Raw genomic sequence first — 16,093 nt, forward strand, 5'->3', positions numbered from 1 at the left:
ACTGGCAATTGATATACAGGGCTAAGTGTAACGAAGGGAATATTCAATTTAAAAGTCAAATGTTTTGATCATGAAACTATACGTAAATGTTTTCAGCCATGTTTTAAAGTTTCACTGATGTGAAATTTCAGTATTAACAATTAATACTCTCTGTTGTTACATCAAAATTCTCCAAAGATAAAAGGCTGAAGAGTATAAATTTGTGTCCTATTTTCTGTGCTAACATTTAAAAATGTATTTTGGTTCTAGAAAATAACCAATTTTGTAGATGTTTAGAAATATAACATTATGTATAACAAATGATCATGATTCAGTAGTACCTTGATAATAATTTTTAATAGTTTATTAAACCTTACTAATTCATAGTTTTATTGCCCTCTTGAGCTACATGCTTTGTATATGCCTGGTTTAAATACAGTCTTAGCAACAAACTACTTTTTCTATTTTCTACTAACCAGCACCATATTAACCTTTCCGTTAGTTCTTACTCATTGATTCTAGAGTTGTTTCTTTTTACCATAAATCTGCCATAAATGATTACAGCATATAAACAAAGTGATGATGATTATAGTAGGATACCTTATTACCTCCTGACATAGCAAGATGACTCAGTTGGTGATTTGACAATGATGTGTTAGATTGGTTAAAAGCACACAGTGTCTTGACGTGTCCCTTCACGGGTTCCCTAAAATATTATACGCATCACAGAATCTGTAAGAGCCATGAGTAGAATACCCTGAAGTAATAAGTATTGTTAATAAAATATAATCCATGTATGGCATGCTATCTAGAGAAACTGAATGATTTTAAAATGTCATGAAAGTTTCCTAAGTTCATTAGATAGGGATATGAAAGCATAGGTTTGAAACCTGGTATTTTTAAAGACTCAAACAAGAATAAATCACTTAACAGTTTAATGTCTATGGAAATGTGTCAGTGCTCTCAAGTGTAGTGTGACAAACTAGACAAAATCTGTCTTATTCCTCCCAACTTTAATTTTACCTCTTAATTTGGGGCATGAATGAGAGGAGAGAAATGAAAAAATTAAAAAAGAAAGGAAAGGTGGGCATTTTTTTCTTCCCACAAATCCACTGTCCTACCCTCATTTTCTGTTATAAATCCCAATCAGTTCCCAAAGCCACTGAGTGTTGCCACTAGTGATCTGTCTGCTAAGAGACCAATCTAAATGCCTCTAAAAATAACCAGTGTTTATTCATCAGGAAATATCTTCAGCAGCATTGTTTATGATATTCTGATTAGCTTCTCTGCAAATTTTAGATAATCTTTCTTTAAGAAAAAAATCTTGGACTTCCCTGGTGGCAGAGTGGTTGAGAGTTCGCCTGCCGATTCAGGGGACACCGGTTCGTGCCCCGGTCCGGGAAGATCCCACATGCCGCGGAGCGGCTAGGCCCGTGAGCCATGGCCGCTGAGCCTGCGCGTCCGGAGCCTGTGCTCCGCAACGGGAGAGGCCACAACAGTGAGAGGCCCGCGTAACGCAAAAAAAAAAAAAAAAAAATCTTTAATCTTTAAAACGAATTGGGCAATTTTCAGTAAGAAGAGGTAGCTTAGGAGGGCACTGGAGAATGAGATAAAAACTGGAGCTGGGCAGAGCACAAAGCAGAAGAGAGAGGATTTTTATATATATATATAGGTTGATGGAAAATTGCATAGTGCCCTGTTTTAAATGACAGACCTGCTAAGAATTTAAAATGACAATTCTTTGGGTAAAAAGTTTCGTGAGGCCTTTTGTTATTTTGGAAAATCGGTTCAGACTGCAGTGTTTTTAAATCAACCTTATCTTGAACTGATTAAAGGTTTGTATTTTTAGAACCTAAATAAAAATAAGGTACTTAGTAACATGTTTCATTATGAAACCTTTTTAAAGCAGTATTGAAAATTGATTTAAATTAAAGTGAAGGGCATACCTCCAAAACCTAAATAAAAAATATTTTTTATATTTTCATTCTCAGTGAAATAGAGTATATGCCAAATGATGAAGATAACTTATACCTTTTCTATTGGATCAGTTATTCAGTTTTACTCCAGGCAACAAATTTTAATTTTCTTATTTTAGATCTCTAAAATACAATACTTCTAACCATAGAGGAAATAAAGCAATCTTTTAACATTTTCCTACTTTCCCTACAGCCCATGACTCTACCCAGAGGCTTCCAGGCTTGTAGTCTTTCTCTGAGCAATGACAACTCTATCATCTTATACCACTGAGAGAGGGAAGTATTGAATTGTGCTATCCAATATGCATCTACTAGTCACGTGTGGCTATTTAAATTAAAATTAAATAAAATTTAAAATTCAGTTCCTCAGTCTCTTGGCACATTAGAAGTGCATGCATACGTAGATAGGGACTACCATATTGGACAAAGCAGATATAAACATATACATCATCACAGAAAGTTCCACTGATCAGCACTGGATAGCAAGTCCAGAGAGTTTCAGGAGATATTGATTCCCAAAGAATTCTCCAAGATTTTTCTAAGGTTCCTGTGTTCCTTACAAATACAAAGAATGCAGTGAATGATCACCAAGAGTTTCTGGAAATAAGACACTAAGTCAGGTCATGCTGGCTAAGAGAGTACAATGCTGCTTCCTTAGGTGACTGAGTCCCAAATGACAACAGTTTTAAAACACTAGATTAACAGAAAGAGATACAATAGTCTTCAAATTCTCTTCATTTAATCACTTACTCATTCAACAAATATTTGCTGAGCACTGACTTTCTGCCTAACACTTTGAAAACTTGAAAAATACAAATATCTAGCTATGACAGAAAAAAGCAAAACAAACAAACAATAGGGAAACAAATTTGAAACAGAGGGAACAAGAGTACATAGGCCCACAGACACAAAAGAGCATAATGTACTGTGTACTCCAGGAACTGACAGGAGGCCAGTGTGACTGGAACGGAGTGAGTGAGGAGGAGGTTGTATGAGACAGGATGGAAGCTGACACATCATATGAACCCCGTAATTATTATAGGAGTTCCTATTTCGGAAACAAAGCAGAATACGCTGTGGGTAAGTGAGGCAATGTATGCAGACACCACAATTGGTATTCTATTAGAGTAGGTAGATTGTGACAGTATTGTTTAATATTTGTATCATCAACTTGTTAAAAATGGAATGAAGAGAATATATTCTGTTTTGGGTTTTGTTTTTTTTTTTTTTTTTTTTAGTTTTGCTTGTGTTGGGTCTTTGTTGCTGCGCACAGGCTTTGTCTAGTTGCAGCAAGCAGGGGCTACTCTTCGTTGTGGTGTGCGGGCTTCTCATTGCAGTGGCTTCTCTTGTTGCAGAGCATGGGCTGTAGGCGCGAGGGCTTCAGTAGTTGTGGCTCGTGGGCTCTAGAGCGCAGGCTGAGTAGTTGTGGCGCATGGGCTTAGTAGCTCCGCGACATGTGGGATCTTCCCGGACCAGGGCTCGAACCCGTGTCCCCTGCATTGGCAGGTGGATTCTTAACTACTGCGCCACCAGGGAAGTCCCGAGAATATATTTTTTAATTTGGAAAACAGTGCTAAATTTAAGGTGTGTGATCACCAGTGACAATAAAAGCATAATTGAACATTTATGAAATGATTCACAGTTTATAAAACCTTTTCTAACGTATCATCGATATATTTAATATTCATACAAACCTGGTGGCTCGGGTAGGTAGGGCATGTATTGCCATATCAGTTGAACAGAAAAAATAAGCTGCATGAGTTGTTCAAGGTCATGTAGCTAACAGACAATAGAGCCAGAATCAGAGCTCAGCTCTCTGAGTCTGGTACTCTTTACTATATAAACTACACTTCTTTCGTTCTCACATTCTAACGTACTGGAGGAGGAAATCAGATTTCCAGTGACCTTGGAAAATGAGAAATATCTGGAAATTCAGAAGGTGAAATTCACTACAGTAAAATACATGCCAGAATAATTAATAAAAAATATCCAACAGTGAGAGGCCTGCGTACCACCAAAATATATATATATATATATATATATATATATATATATATCTCATATTTAAATGCAGGATTAGCAATGACTTATGAATGTGGCATAAAATGATTTAGGATAAACATGCTCTAGTTTTTTGGTTACAACAACAGAAGGCACATTGCCAGAATTCATAGAAGCAGTATAATCTGTGGATAACATGGAAGAGTATAATCCCTGGAGTTAGACTTTGTGGGTGCTAGTCCTGACTCCACCTCTTAGTATGCTTATGACTTTAGGAAGTTACTTAACCTCTCTGTGACTCAGTTTCCTCATCTATAAAATGGGGATATAGTAATAGTGCCTACTGCCTAGAGTGGTTAAGATTTAATGAGTACTTTAGAGCTACATACACGGCTCTTGGTTTCTACATCTATGAAATAGGGATATAGTAATAATACCTACTGCCTAGAGTGGTTAAGATTTAATGAGTACTTCAGAGTGCTCATAGCTATTTATACATGGCTCATAGCTAAATTGTATGAGCTTTCTTCTACTTCTCCTTCCTTTTTTCTCTTTGTCCTCCCTTATTAGATACCATAATTGAATTCTCAATACTCAAAACTCGTGAGGCCCTTTCTAGAGATTTTGAGGCAACTTAGGTTTTGACAATTTTGGAAAGTATTAAAATGACGGTAAATAGAGGAAATAAATTAATATTTATGAAGTACTTGGCATATTCTAAATATTGCATTAAGCTCTTTCACTTACCTTATCTTCTTTCATCCTCACAAAAGAACATTTTTATTTTGAAACAATTTTAGATTTAGAACGTTTGCAAAAATAGTACAGAGAATTTCCAGATACCTTCACTCAGCTTCCCCTAATGTTAACATCTTACATAACCAGAATGTAATAATCAAAGTCAGGAAATTAACATTTGTACAGGGTCAGTAACTGAACTACAGAATTTATTCTGATTTTACCAGTTTTTCCTCTAATTTCCTTTTTCTGTTCCACAATCTAATCCAGGGTTACAGGTTGCATTTATTTGTCATATCGTCTTAGTCTCTTCCTATCAGACAGTTTGTCACTTGTTCCTTGTTCATGAATTTGATACTTTTGAAGAGTACCTGTCAGTCGTTTTGTAGAATGTCCCTCAATTTAGGTTTGTCTGATGTTCTCTCATAATTAAATTGAGGTCATGCATTTTGGGCAGAAATACCACAGAGATCACCCTTCTCAGTGCATCACATCAGGGATGTAAATGATAGCCCAGTGTCTTACTGTTGGCCAAGTTAACTTTGATCACTGGGTTAAAGTGGTACTTAACCTCTGTGAAGTTACTGTTTTCCCACTGTAGTGAATAAATATCTTGGGGGCAATATTTTGAGACTGTGCAAATATCCTATTTTACCCACTAATTTTAGCATCGCTAAATGTGATCACTGGGGTGAAGGGATGTCTGTCAACTTTCTCCACTGTAACATTTCTGTTTTCCCTTTTATAATGAATAAGTATCTTAGGGGGAGATACTATGAGCCCATGCAAATATCCTGATTCTCTTCAGACTTTTGCCCACTGATTTTAGCATACTTCACTCCCAACATCGTTTAACACAAATATTATTGTCTTAGTTTTGTAGGGAGGTTTATTTACCTGCCTGAGAGGTATATTTACCTCCTTGAGGTCACACAAATAGTAAATCCAGCTGTGTCATACTCCCTTGTAATTTCATCATTCTGTTAAGATATGTTAACCCAGGTATATGGGAGAAGAATCTACCAGGGGATAGGGGAGGAGAGGCTACAGAACTCGAAATATATACATTGTTGGGAAGACAAAATTGAGATTTTAAGAGAAGTTTTTATACGAGATGGGAATCAACTGTTGAGGGCAAAGCAATGACTCCTCAAAGCATAGTGAGAAATTTAGGTTTGGTGCACACTGACAGTGATCCAAGAGAGACAAAGGGGTTTTGTACGAACGGTGGATATTGATGCAAATATCAATAGAAAATATAGCTTAACCTTTCTGTAAAGATTTATCTTTTGTATTTGAAAAGTTTGTTTCCATCTTGAATTGCCATTTTTATAAGATTTAATCTGACATAAAAAAAAATTTCTTTGATTAGGATACCAAAACTACCACAAAAAATATATCTTCTCACAGCGTTGGTATAAGACAACCAAATCTCACTCTTAATTTATTCCTTATACCACCTTAAAGAAGGACCTCTACTTAAAAAATATCCAGTACATGCATAAGATTCCGCCCCCAAGATGGTAAAGTGAATCTTTCTGGCGTTTGCTTCTTACCTTTACTCAAGATGAACTGTACCCAATCATAAGCAAAAATCCTACAGCAGTAAAATATGTGTTTGATAAGGAGACTGAGAGAATATATGTAATTTTTTAGAGTATACATTTATTTGAGAGAGTGAAGACATTACTATCATAAGACATTGGCAATAACTAATAATAAGGACCCATTGTATAGCACAGGGAACTCTACTCAATACTCTGTAATGACCTATATGGGAAAAGAATTTTAAAAAGATACACGTATGTATATATAACTGATTGACTTTGCTGTACACCTGAAACTAACACAACATTGTAAATCAACTATACTCCAGTAAAAATTTAAAAAACAAACAAACAAACAGAAAAAAGACATGCATTTTGTGGAGTCCTTTCAACTGTCGTCAGTCATTTCTAATAGTCTTTCCCCTCAAACTGAGGGAATTTCTTCTCATGTTATCAGAGTTCAGGCTTAGTTCTCTTCTAAAATAAGCAACCAGAAGTGGAATAGTCAGCCTGTTTGAAAGGTCAGCAGCATTATCCAATCACAAGTGGCTGTTCTTTTCAGAAACAACAGTCCTCTGGAATCATGATGTTAGGTATAGGAGAAGCTTAGGTTCATATATCATCCAGAATTTCTTAAGTATTTTGTGAATAAACAGCATACAAATATTTCACTGATGACCATCATACTTTTAAAAAATCATGGTTTCTGATGTTGTCTGTAACCAGTGTGACTTGTCTGCCTTACTTACCTAAATTCTTCTGTCCTGTATCCTAATTAAATTATTTTCTTAGATATATTTCCCCACTGGTATTTCTTAGATATATTTCCCCACTGGTATTTCCCCACTGGTATTTCTCCATAACTGTTTGAAACTTTACACAGTGATAGAGTAAACTACCAACAAACCCCAAACCATGGGCAATTTTACAGGCCCACTAAATTCAGACATGGGTTTTTAAGTTATCTAAAATTGTTGAAAACATGATTCTGAATATCTAACCCATAGCTCAAGAGTTAGATTTCAAGGCAGACATTTATGATGTAAAACTTTGCAGCCTATGTGATATGCAAAATAGCATGAAGGTTTCTAGAATTAATTTGTAATTTTTAAAACTTTATCTTTAAAAAAAGTAGTTCTTGGGCTTCCCTGGTGGCGCAGTGGCTGAGAGTCCGCCTGCCGATGCAGGGGACACGAGTTCGTGACCCGGTCCGGGAAGATCCCACATGCCGCTGAGCGGCTGGGCCCGTGAGCCATGGCCGCTGAGCCTGTGCGCCCGGAGCCTGTGCTCCGCAACGGGAGAGGCCACAACAGTGAGAGGCCCGCGTACCGAAAAAAATAAATAAATAAAGTAGTTCTTTCTCTTATTTTAGTTCTTTGAAAAATTTGGCATTATAGTAACCATTATTTCCAGAATCAGCATAATTATGCTCTGTAAACCTCTAAAATAATTTAATATTACTCTTTTTACAATCTCATTAATTGGAAATTTGAAAACTGTGTTTTTGTTGATATCAAAGAAATGTTAATTTTTAAAAATATGATAATAGTTATATGGTTATGTTTGAGTCATTACCTTTCAGAAATACATACTAAAGCATTTACATGTGACACTAGTATCTGAGATTTGCTTCAGAATAATATGAAAGGCAGGTGGATAAAGGTATATAAATGAAATAAGCATCATCATAAATTTAAAACTTGCATCTTGATGGTGGGTTCCTTGAAGATTGTTATTCTATTTACTTCTGTATATGGTTAAAATTTTTAAATAATAACTCTTAATACATTTTCAGGTCTTTCTTACTTTGAACATGAGAAGATAAATCCTTTATCTACTAATAAAATTTTAGTTTATTGTATTGGTTATGAGAATTTTTTTCCTTCTTTCTATTAATAGACTGAAGACATTAAAGAAATAGCCAAAAAGACACAGGCTCTTCCAAAGGTGAACTCAGAGAGGCAGCGAATCGTGATTTTCACTCAAGGGAGAGATGACACCATACTGGCTACAGGTACATGTGGAAACTGTGGGAGAAACCCAGTATTATGGAAATTAATCATTCTAACAAAATTCTATATTTTTTCTATTTTAATTTATTCAAAGCAATGTACTTTTTTTTTTTTTTTACCACCTTCATGTCTTTTACCCCATCTCACCTCCACCCCCATTCCCACCTCTGGCATCCACCAATCTGTTCTCTGTATCTATGACTTTGGGTTTTGTTGGGGTTTTTTTAATTCTTCATATAAGAGATATCATACAGTGTTTGTCTTTCCATGTCGGACTTATTTTGCTTAGCATAGTGCCCTGAATGTTCATCCATATTGTTTCAAATGGCAGCATTTCCTTTTTTATGGCTGAATAACATTTCAGCGTGTGTGTTTGTGTGTGTGTGTGTGTGTGTGTGTGTGTGTGTGTGTGTGTGTGTGTACCACATTTTCTTTATCCATTCTGAAGTCTGTCCATCCTGAGTGTCTCTCAGTGGACACTTAGTTTGTTTCCATGTCTTGGCTATTGTAAATAATACTGCAACGAACATAGGGGTGCAGATATCTCTTTGGGTTAGTGTTTTTGTTTCCTTTGGCTAATTGCTCAGAAGTAGAATTGCTGTATCATATGGTAGTTCTACTTATAATATTTTGAGGAGCCTCCATACTGTTTTTCATAGCAGCTCCATCAATTTACATTCCCACCAACAGTGCACAAGGGTACCCTTTTCTCCATGTCCTTGCCAACATTTATTTCCTGTCTTTATGATGACAGCCATTCTAACAGGTATGAGGTGATACCTCAGTGTGGTTTTGATTTGTATTTTCCTGATGATTAGTTATGGTCAACACCTTTTCATGTACCTGTTGGCCATCTGTTGTCCTCTTTTGAAAAAATGTCTATTCAGATCCTCTACCCTTTTTTTTTTTTTTTTTTGCTGTACGCAGGCCTCTCACTGTTGTGGCTTCTCCCGTTGCGGAGCACAGGCTCCGGATGCGCAGGCTCAGTGGCCATGGCTCACGGGCCCAGCCGCTCCGCGGCATGTGGGATCTTCCCGGACCGGGGCACGAACCCGTGTCCCCTGCATTGGCAGGTGGACTCTCAACCACTGTGCCACCAGGGAAGCCCCTCTACCCATTTTTTAACTGGATTATTTGGTTTTTTGCTATTGAGTTGTATGAGTTCTTTATATATTTTGGATGTTTACCCCTTATCAGGTACATGACTTGGAAATATTTTCTCCCATTCCATAGGTTGCCTTTTCATTTTATTGATGGTTTCCTTTGCTGTACAGAAGTTTTTTAGTTTGAACTCCCACTTGTTTATTATTGCTTTTTTGGCCTTTGCTTTTGGTGTGCAATCCAAAAAAATCATTGTTGATCAATGTCAAGGACTTATCCCCTTTGTTTCCTTCTAAGAGTTTTTTGGTTTCAAGTCTTACCTTCAAGTCTTTCATCCATTTTGAGGTGATGCTTATGTATGTTGTAAGATAGTGGTTCAGTTTCATTCTTTTGCATATGGCCATCTGGTTTTTCCAACGCCATCTATTGAAGAGACTATCCTTTCCCCATTGTATACTCCTGGCTCTTTTGTCATAAATTAATTGACCATACGTGTGTGGGTTTATTTCTGGGCTCTCTGTTTTGTTCCATTGATGTATGTGTTTGTTTTTATGCTGCAGTACTATTCTGTTTTGACTACTCTATCTTTGTAATATCGTCTGAAATCAGGAAGTGTGATGCCTCCAGCCTTGTTCTGTTTCTCAAGATTGCTTTGGCTATTCAGGATATTTTGTGGTTCCCTACAAATTTTAGGACTGTTTGTTATATTTCTGTGAAAATATACTTTTTATTGTTTTTGTTTAACAAATACACCTATCTTCTCTCAGTAGAAAAGATTTCATTTTCAAGAACTTAATTTATTAAAATTCAGTTGAGTAAATCCACATTGATTTAGTTTATTTACTTTGATATTTTGGAGATATTGTCAGTCTAAAAATGTCTTTCTTGAAAAAAAAAAGACATTTTACTTACCAAATACCTGTGCTTGAATAAAATAAATTTATCTGATTATGAGCAACAGAATTCAGAAATAAGTTATTTCCTTAGAGCTTCCCTGGTAGCTAAGTGATTGAGAGTCCGCCTGCCAATGCAGGGGACAAAGGTTCGTGCCCCGGTCCGGGAAGATCCCACATGCTGCGGAGCGGCTGGGCCCATGAGCCATGGCTGCTGAGCCTGCGTGTCTGGACCCTGTGCTCCGCAACGGGAGAGGCCACAACTGTGAGAGGCCTGCGTACTGCCAAAAAAAAAAAGTTACTTACTTAGTTTTAAACTTCAAGAACAAAACCTCACTTTTGTTTTTACTCGGCCATCTATTTTATAGCTCTCACATAAATAGAATAGAGGGAACTTCCCTGGTGATCCAGTGGGTAAGACTCCGTGTTCCCAATGCAGGGGGCCCAGGTTCGATCCCTGTTCGGGGAACTATATCCCGCATGCATGCCGCAACTAAGAGTTCACATGCCGCAACTAAAAGAAAAAAAAAAAAGATCCTGCATGCTGCAGTAAAGATCCCATGTTTCTCAACTAAGACCCAGTGCAGCCAAAATAGGTAAATAAATATATATATAATTTTAATAATAAATAGAATAGGAATTTCATCTAGTAAACATTTATTGATTAAAATGAGTAATATTGTCAATATGATGCTGCCTACTATTAAAGCCAAAATACAAAACTTTAAATACTCTCTGAACCCTTAGGATTAAAACCAGTTAATTTATAATTATTATAAACAGTAGCAATTATTACCTTTATGTTTGTTCAGTACTCTGCTGAACACTGAAATTTAAGATAGACTTAAATATCTAACTGGAACATAAAATTGGTACACATCGAAGTATGAATACGACAAAGTATAATTATATTTCTTAATTATTGGTACAGAGTATATGGGTTGTATTGACTCAAAGAAGGAGATCAGTAAAGCTTGAAGAAAGAAGTTATAGTGAATATGGAGTAAATTTTTTATTGAATTAAATATATAAGCCTGAAATGGGTGAAAAAAGAAATTATTGTCAAATTGTGGGGAGAAGGAACCCTACAGTTAATTTATTTCAACTTACTTATTTTAGAATTGTCAAAAGCAAGATTGAGAAATTTACCTAAAAAAATATGTTTCAAAATAATTCTGTGAGTGGTAAATAGTGAAGTGGGGTTATAGATGAAGTGAGATTTGTCATGAGTAAATAATTGTGGAAGCCATGTGATGGATATATGGGGGGATGGTCATTATTGCTATTACTTCCACTTCTATATATGTTTAAAATTCTCCAAAATTAAAAGTATATAAAACAGAAAGAAATGTAAAAAGTAATTTTTCAGACAAAATTCAGAGATATTAAGTGGTTTTTCCCAAGACACATTGATATCCTTGCTAAGCCTTGAATTTTAGGAAGGATTTAAAGAAAAGAGGGCAGGGCTTCCCTGGTGGCGCAGTGGTTGGGAGTCTGCCTGCCGATGCGGGGGACGTGGGTTCGTGCCCCGGTCCAGGAAGATCCCACATGCCACGGAGCGGCTGGGCCCGTGAGCCATGGCCGCTGAGCCTGCGCGTCCGGAGCCTGTGCTCCGCATCGGGAGAGGCCACACCAGTGAGAGGCCCGCGTACCGCAAAAAAAAAAAAAAGGAGGGCAGTCCAGTCAAAGAGGATCATGTGAGCAAAGGCACCAGGTAGTATATAATCTTTAATTGTTGTGACAGGAAAAGCCATGTTGTTGTTAATTTGTACAAGAAAGAAAAGAAATAAGTCATGAAAAGATATCCCTTCATTGATAATAACTATCTGGATTGCCGTCTTCCTATAGTATGTGGCCTGTTCCTGTCTTAGCAATAAACACTGTTTAGAAAAGTGAAAAACATGCAGATTTCTTATAGGAACTGTTATACTGCTTTCAGATTCATAAAATGCAATTTGTTGCTCTTTATGGAGACATTTATTTTAAGGCTTTATGTATTCCAGATCTACATATTGTACAAGTGTCTTCCTCATTGTGAATTTGCACAATTTTCCCAAAATTGAAACCTTTAAAATTAGCTTCCCCTTCCTGTGACTGAATTTCCTTGTCAACTCATTTTGTTCTTTATTAAATCTATTAAACCATTCTTAGGGATGCTTACCAGCAGGAATTTATTTGCGGAAAGACGCTGGCTAATCTTTGCTGTTCCTACTATATGAAAATGAACTTAAATTAGAGGATGCACTATATCTGCAATGCATGATAAATACAAGATGGATAGAGAATCTGTTCAGCGGTGTCAGCTACAAAAGCAAACATGATAAATGTTAATGCAGTTTTGAGCCCTGGGATAAGCTATTCAATGCACAAGCATAGCTGAATCTCTTTGCTATGTTGTTATTCATGGCAGCCAAATAAATGTCAATAATAAAAGAGAATTAAAGATTTTCATTTCCCAGAGGCAATCCTCTAATACGGCTTGATCTTTCATTTCATTTGTAATTCGTTCTCATGTCAGGATGCAATCATTCGCCAGGCTCTGGGTGTCATGTTAAGTCATTTAATAATGATTAAGAACATAAAAATGCTTGGCCTGTGGGGCAATTCACAGAAGAGATGCCAATTTGTTATTGTTTTTCCTCCTTTCCTCTTGAATATGGATCAGCTTTTTCCCACCTCCTAGCATAAAATACTAATGGAAGATGGGGAAGGAATGTGTCCCTTAATTTACCATAAGTGACATTCCAGAACGGCACAAGGCAGTGCTAGCACACTTATTAAAACACTAATTAGGAATTAGTGTTTTAGTTCCTTAAACCTCACTCTGTAGAGTACTTCTAAATGATCACTGCTAAGTTTGTGACATTTAGCAATAATGTAACAAAATTAGTTTCCTTGGTATTTAATTCTAGAGACCTTTCTCCTTTTGAGATACAGAGTCTGTAAACTACTTTCTCTTATTTTATAAATGTAATTCTTTGAATTTCTCTCCTATGAATTGCTTGTGAATCTAAAGCCTTTTCCACTTACCCTATTTTTTTGGTCACCTCTATTTCATTTGGGTATCCATCCTCTATCCTTGCAGCCCAGAGGTTTTGTCACATACCAGCCCAGAGGTTTTGTCACATCACTGGTTCCTTGCTTACAGGATAATTGAGTTCTGAGCTTTTGGCGGGGTGAGGGGACCTGAGGGGGACTGGAAAGTAATGAGTAAGAGACTAGGGATGAAGGGCAGGAAGGAAAAGATGATTCTATCCATTTTGATCCTTTTAATGTTGACTAACCTGTTAGAGGAATGGGAGTCAGGTTAGGGAAATCGTTTCTGTGTCTATAAACTTTAGAAAAACTAATACTACAGATTACCTACTAGAAAGCAGCTGCTAATAAGGTCTTCATATATTCACATCTTACTATGATAAGGACTGTAGTGAAAAAATACAGATTTTCTACATACACATGTGTAAATATATATACATATGTATGTCCTTATAGGAAGTTTAAATTTCTCCAAGTTTCCGTACTAAATTTATCACTAAAAATTGGAGGAAGCAATAGGACTTTTGTTCTAAATTGAAAATAATGCATTTTACACAGTGGCTGTTACGAGACAATAAAATAGGTCCACTGAAGAATAAAGTGTAGACTTTTCTGAATAATTTCAGAGTGCTTTCTGGGCTGTTTGAATTGTAATTTTGCTCAGACAGAAAAAACAGACTAGCTCAGAGGTTTTCACCTGGAAGACTGGTGCTGTTATATTAGAATCACCTAATGGGCTTTTGGTAAATAGAGCCCTTCCTTCTTAAAAACACCTTCCCCTCAACCTGATACATCCCTGTGAGGAGTTAGAATATACATCCTCAAGAAGATGTCTAAGAATGGGGGTGATAGAGTCTGAGGGGAGGGGAGTGTAGGATTGTGTATTTGTTGAAAAAGCTCCCTGAGGTGATATAGCAGTGCTGTCTATGCTCCATCTCTCACGTTGAGAACCATTGGATTAGGTGATTTAATAATGTTGCTGCAAGTTCTATGATCCTATGGGATAATGGAAACAAAACCTTTTAGCAGCTAAGCATCTAGTACTTCAATAAGTCAGGCCTTTTTGAATGCTTCTCTTTCTCAATAAATCACAAAGTAACGAGGACCCATCCACAATAACAAGCAATCTACATACTACTTTATTTTTTTTTATTTTTTATTTATTTTATTTATTTATTTTTGACTGCATTGGGTCTTTGTTGCTGCACGCGGGCTTTCTCTAGTTGTGGTGAGCGGGGGCTACTCTTCGTTGCAGTGCAGGGGCTTCTCATTGCAGTGGTTTCTCTTGTTGCAGAGCATGGGCTCTAAGTGCACGGGCCTCAGTAGTTGTGGCATGCAAGCTCAGTAGTTGTGGCTTGGGGGCTCTAGAGCGCAGGCTCAGTAGTTGTGGCACACGGACTTAGATACTCTGCGGCATGTGGGATCTTCCCAGACCAGGGCTTGAACCCATGTCCCCTGCATTGGCAGGGGGATTCTTAACCACTGCGCCACCAGGGAAGCCCTACATACTACTTTAAATTGTCTCCTGCGTCTGGCATGCTTGTAATTTGAGGTAGTCACATTGTAGTGTCCTTTGTCATTTCATTATGGGGTAAATAGGGTTATTGAAGTTTCTTGCCTTCATGTTCTTGAGTCCTTAAACTTGTCACCCCATTTGCTAGTTAAATTGTCATGTTCTTTGAAAACACTCAGTGCTGTCCATTACTCTCTAAGAAAAGATCAGTGTGATTTGCAATTCTGGTAGGCATAAGGCACAGAAGGTGTGCAAAAGAAAATGCAAACTCTGAAGGAAAACAATCTCAGCAGCTGGAAGAATAATGTCAGCACATCATCACAACTCCTACTGCTACAAAATATTACTATAAATCACTTTGAAAATGTTATCTCTACTGCAGCCAAACCAATTTTAAATCATGTTCTTGTTGGCATAGGTTGGTAATGGCGTGGATGGAACAAATTAAGTAGCATTCTTTCAGAGTGTCTATGTATGGCATTCATAGAAAAAAGTTCTTACCAGATGAGGTTTTACAGAATATATATCAATATTTCGTAACTATGAATATAAACAAGTAAGTTATTAACTCATGTTCCATTTTTAGATTTTTGTAACCATAAAAGACAAAGTCCTTTAATTATCCAAGAGGTCGAACATAATTTAGAAGGACATATATGGAACTGTCACATTCCTGACAAAGTAATATCTTTGGGGCATGGTATGTGTGGTTTAGTGATCTCATGCCTGTCAAGAAATGAGACTTCTTTCAACTCCCACCTTTCTATCAAAGCTAGAAAGCAAAATGGGAGACAGCCTACACTAGGCAAATGTTAGCCTTATTATAGCATTTATTTTTGGAAGGACCCTTATTCAGATTTATTGAGGTATAGATTACATATAGTAAAATGCAGATATATTTTACCAAATAACGTGTAACCACCATAATCAAAATATAGAATATTTTGTATGGTTTATTTTGAAATATAGTATGGATACAAAATTGGTACAGATTTTCACTGTGTCAACACACCTGTGCCAACTACCACCAGATCAAGTAATAGAACACTTCTAGCACTTTAGAAGCCACCTCTTGTGCTCCCCTCCTAATCATTACCCCCCACCAAATGTACTTATTATTTTGGCTTCTGCTGCTAACAATTTGTTGTGCTTCTTTTTAAAATAGAATCACCCAGTATATAGACTTTTTATCTTGATCTGTCCCCATAATTTTTTAAGCAGTACCTTACTTTTGACAACATAAGATGCTCTAGGCTCTTGTATTTACCTACCTCGGTCCAAGAATCGACTACTTCTT

At 36.8% G+C, this 16,093-nt stretch overlaps 1 protein-coding gene across 9 annotated transcripts in view; it reads left to right on the forward strand.

Moving 5' to 3' along the window:
- The window catches only part of ADK (adenosine kinase), a 484,687-nt gene that overhangs the window by 396,957 nt on the left and 71,637 nt on the right, over positions 1-16,093 (forward strand). For all 9 annotated transcript variants that reach the window (XM_060126259.1, XM_060126256.1, XM_060126254.1 and 6 more), the window contains one exon: positions 8,141-8,255. In XM_060126259.1, coding sequence (XP_059982242.1) covers positions 8,141-8,255 — 115 coding nt within the window. The remainder of the gene's footprint in view (positions 1-8,140; positions 8,256-16,093) is intronic.

This window comes from Lagenorhynchus albirostris, chromosome 16, assembly GCF_949774975.1.
Source record: "Lagenorhynchus albirostris chromosome 16, mLagAlb1.1, whole genome shotgun sequence".
NCBI lineage: Eukaryota > Metazoa > Chordata > Mammalia > Artiodactyla > Delphinidae > Lagenorhynchus > Lagenorhynchus albirostris.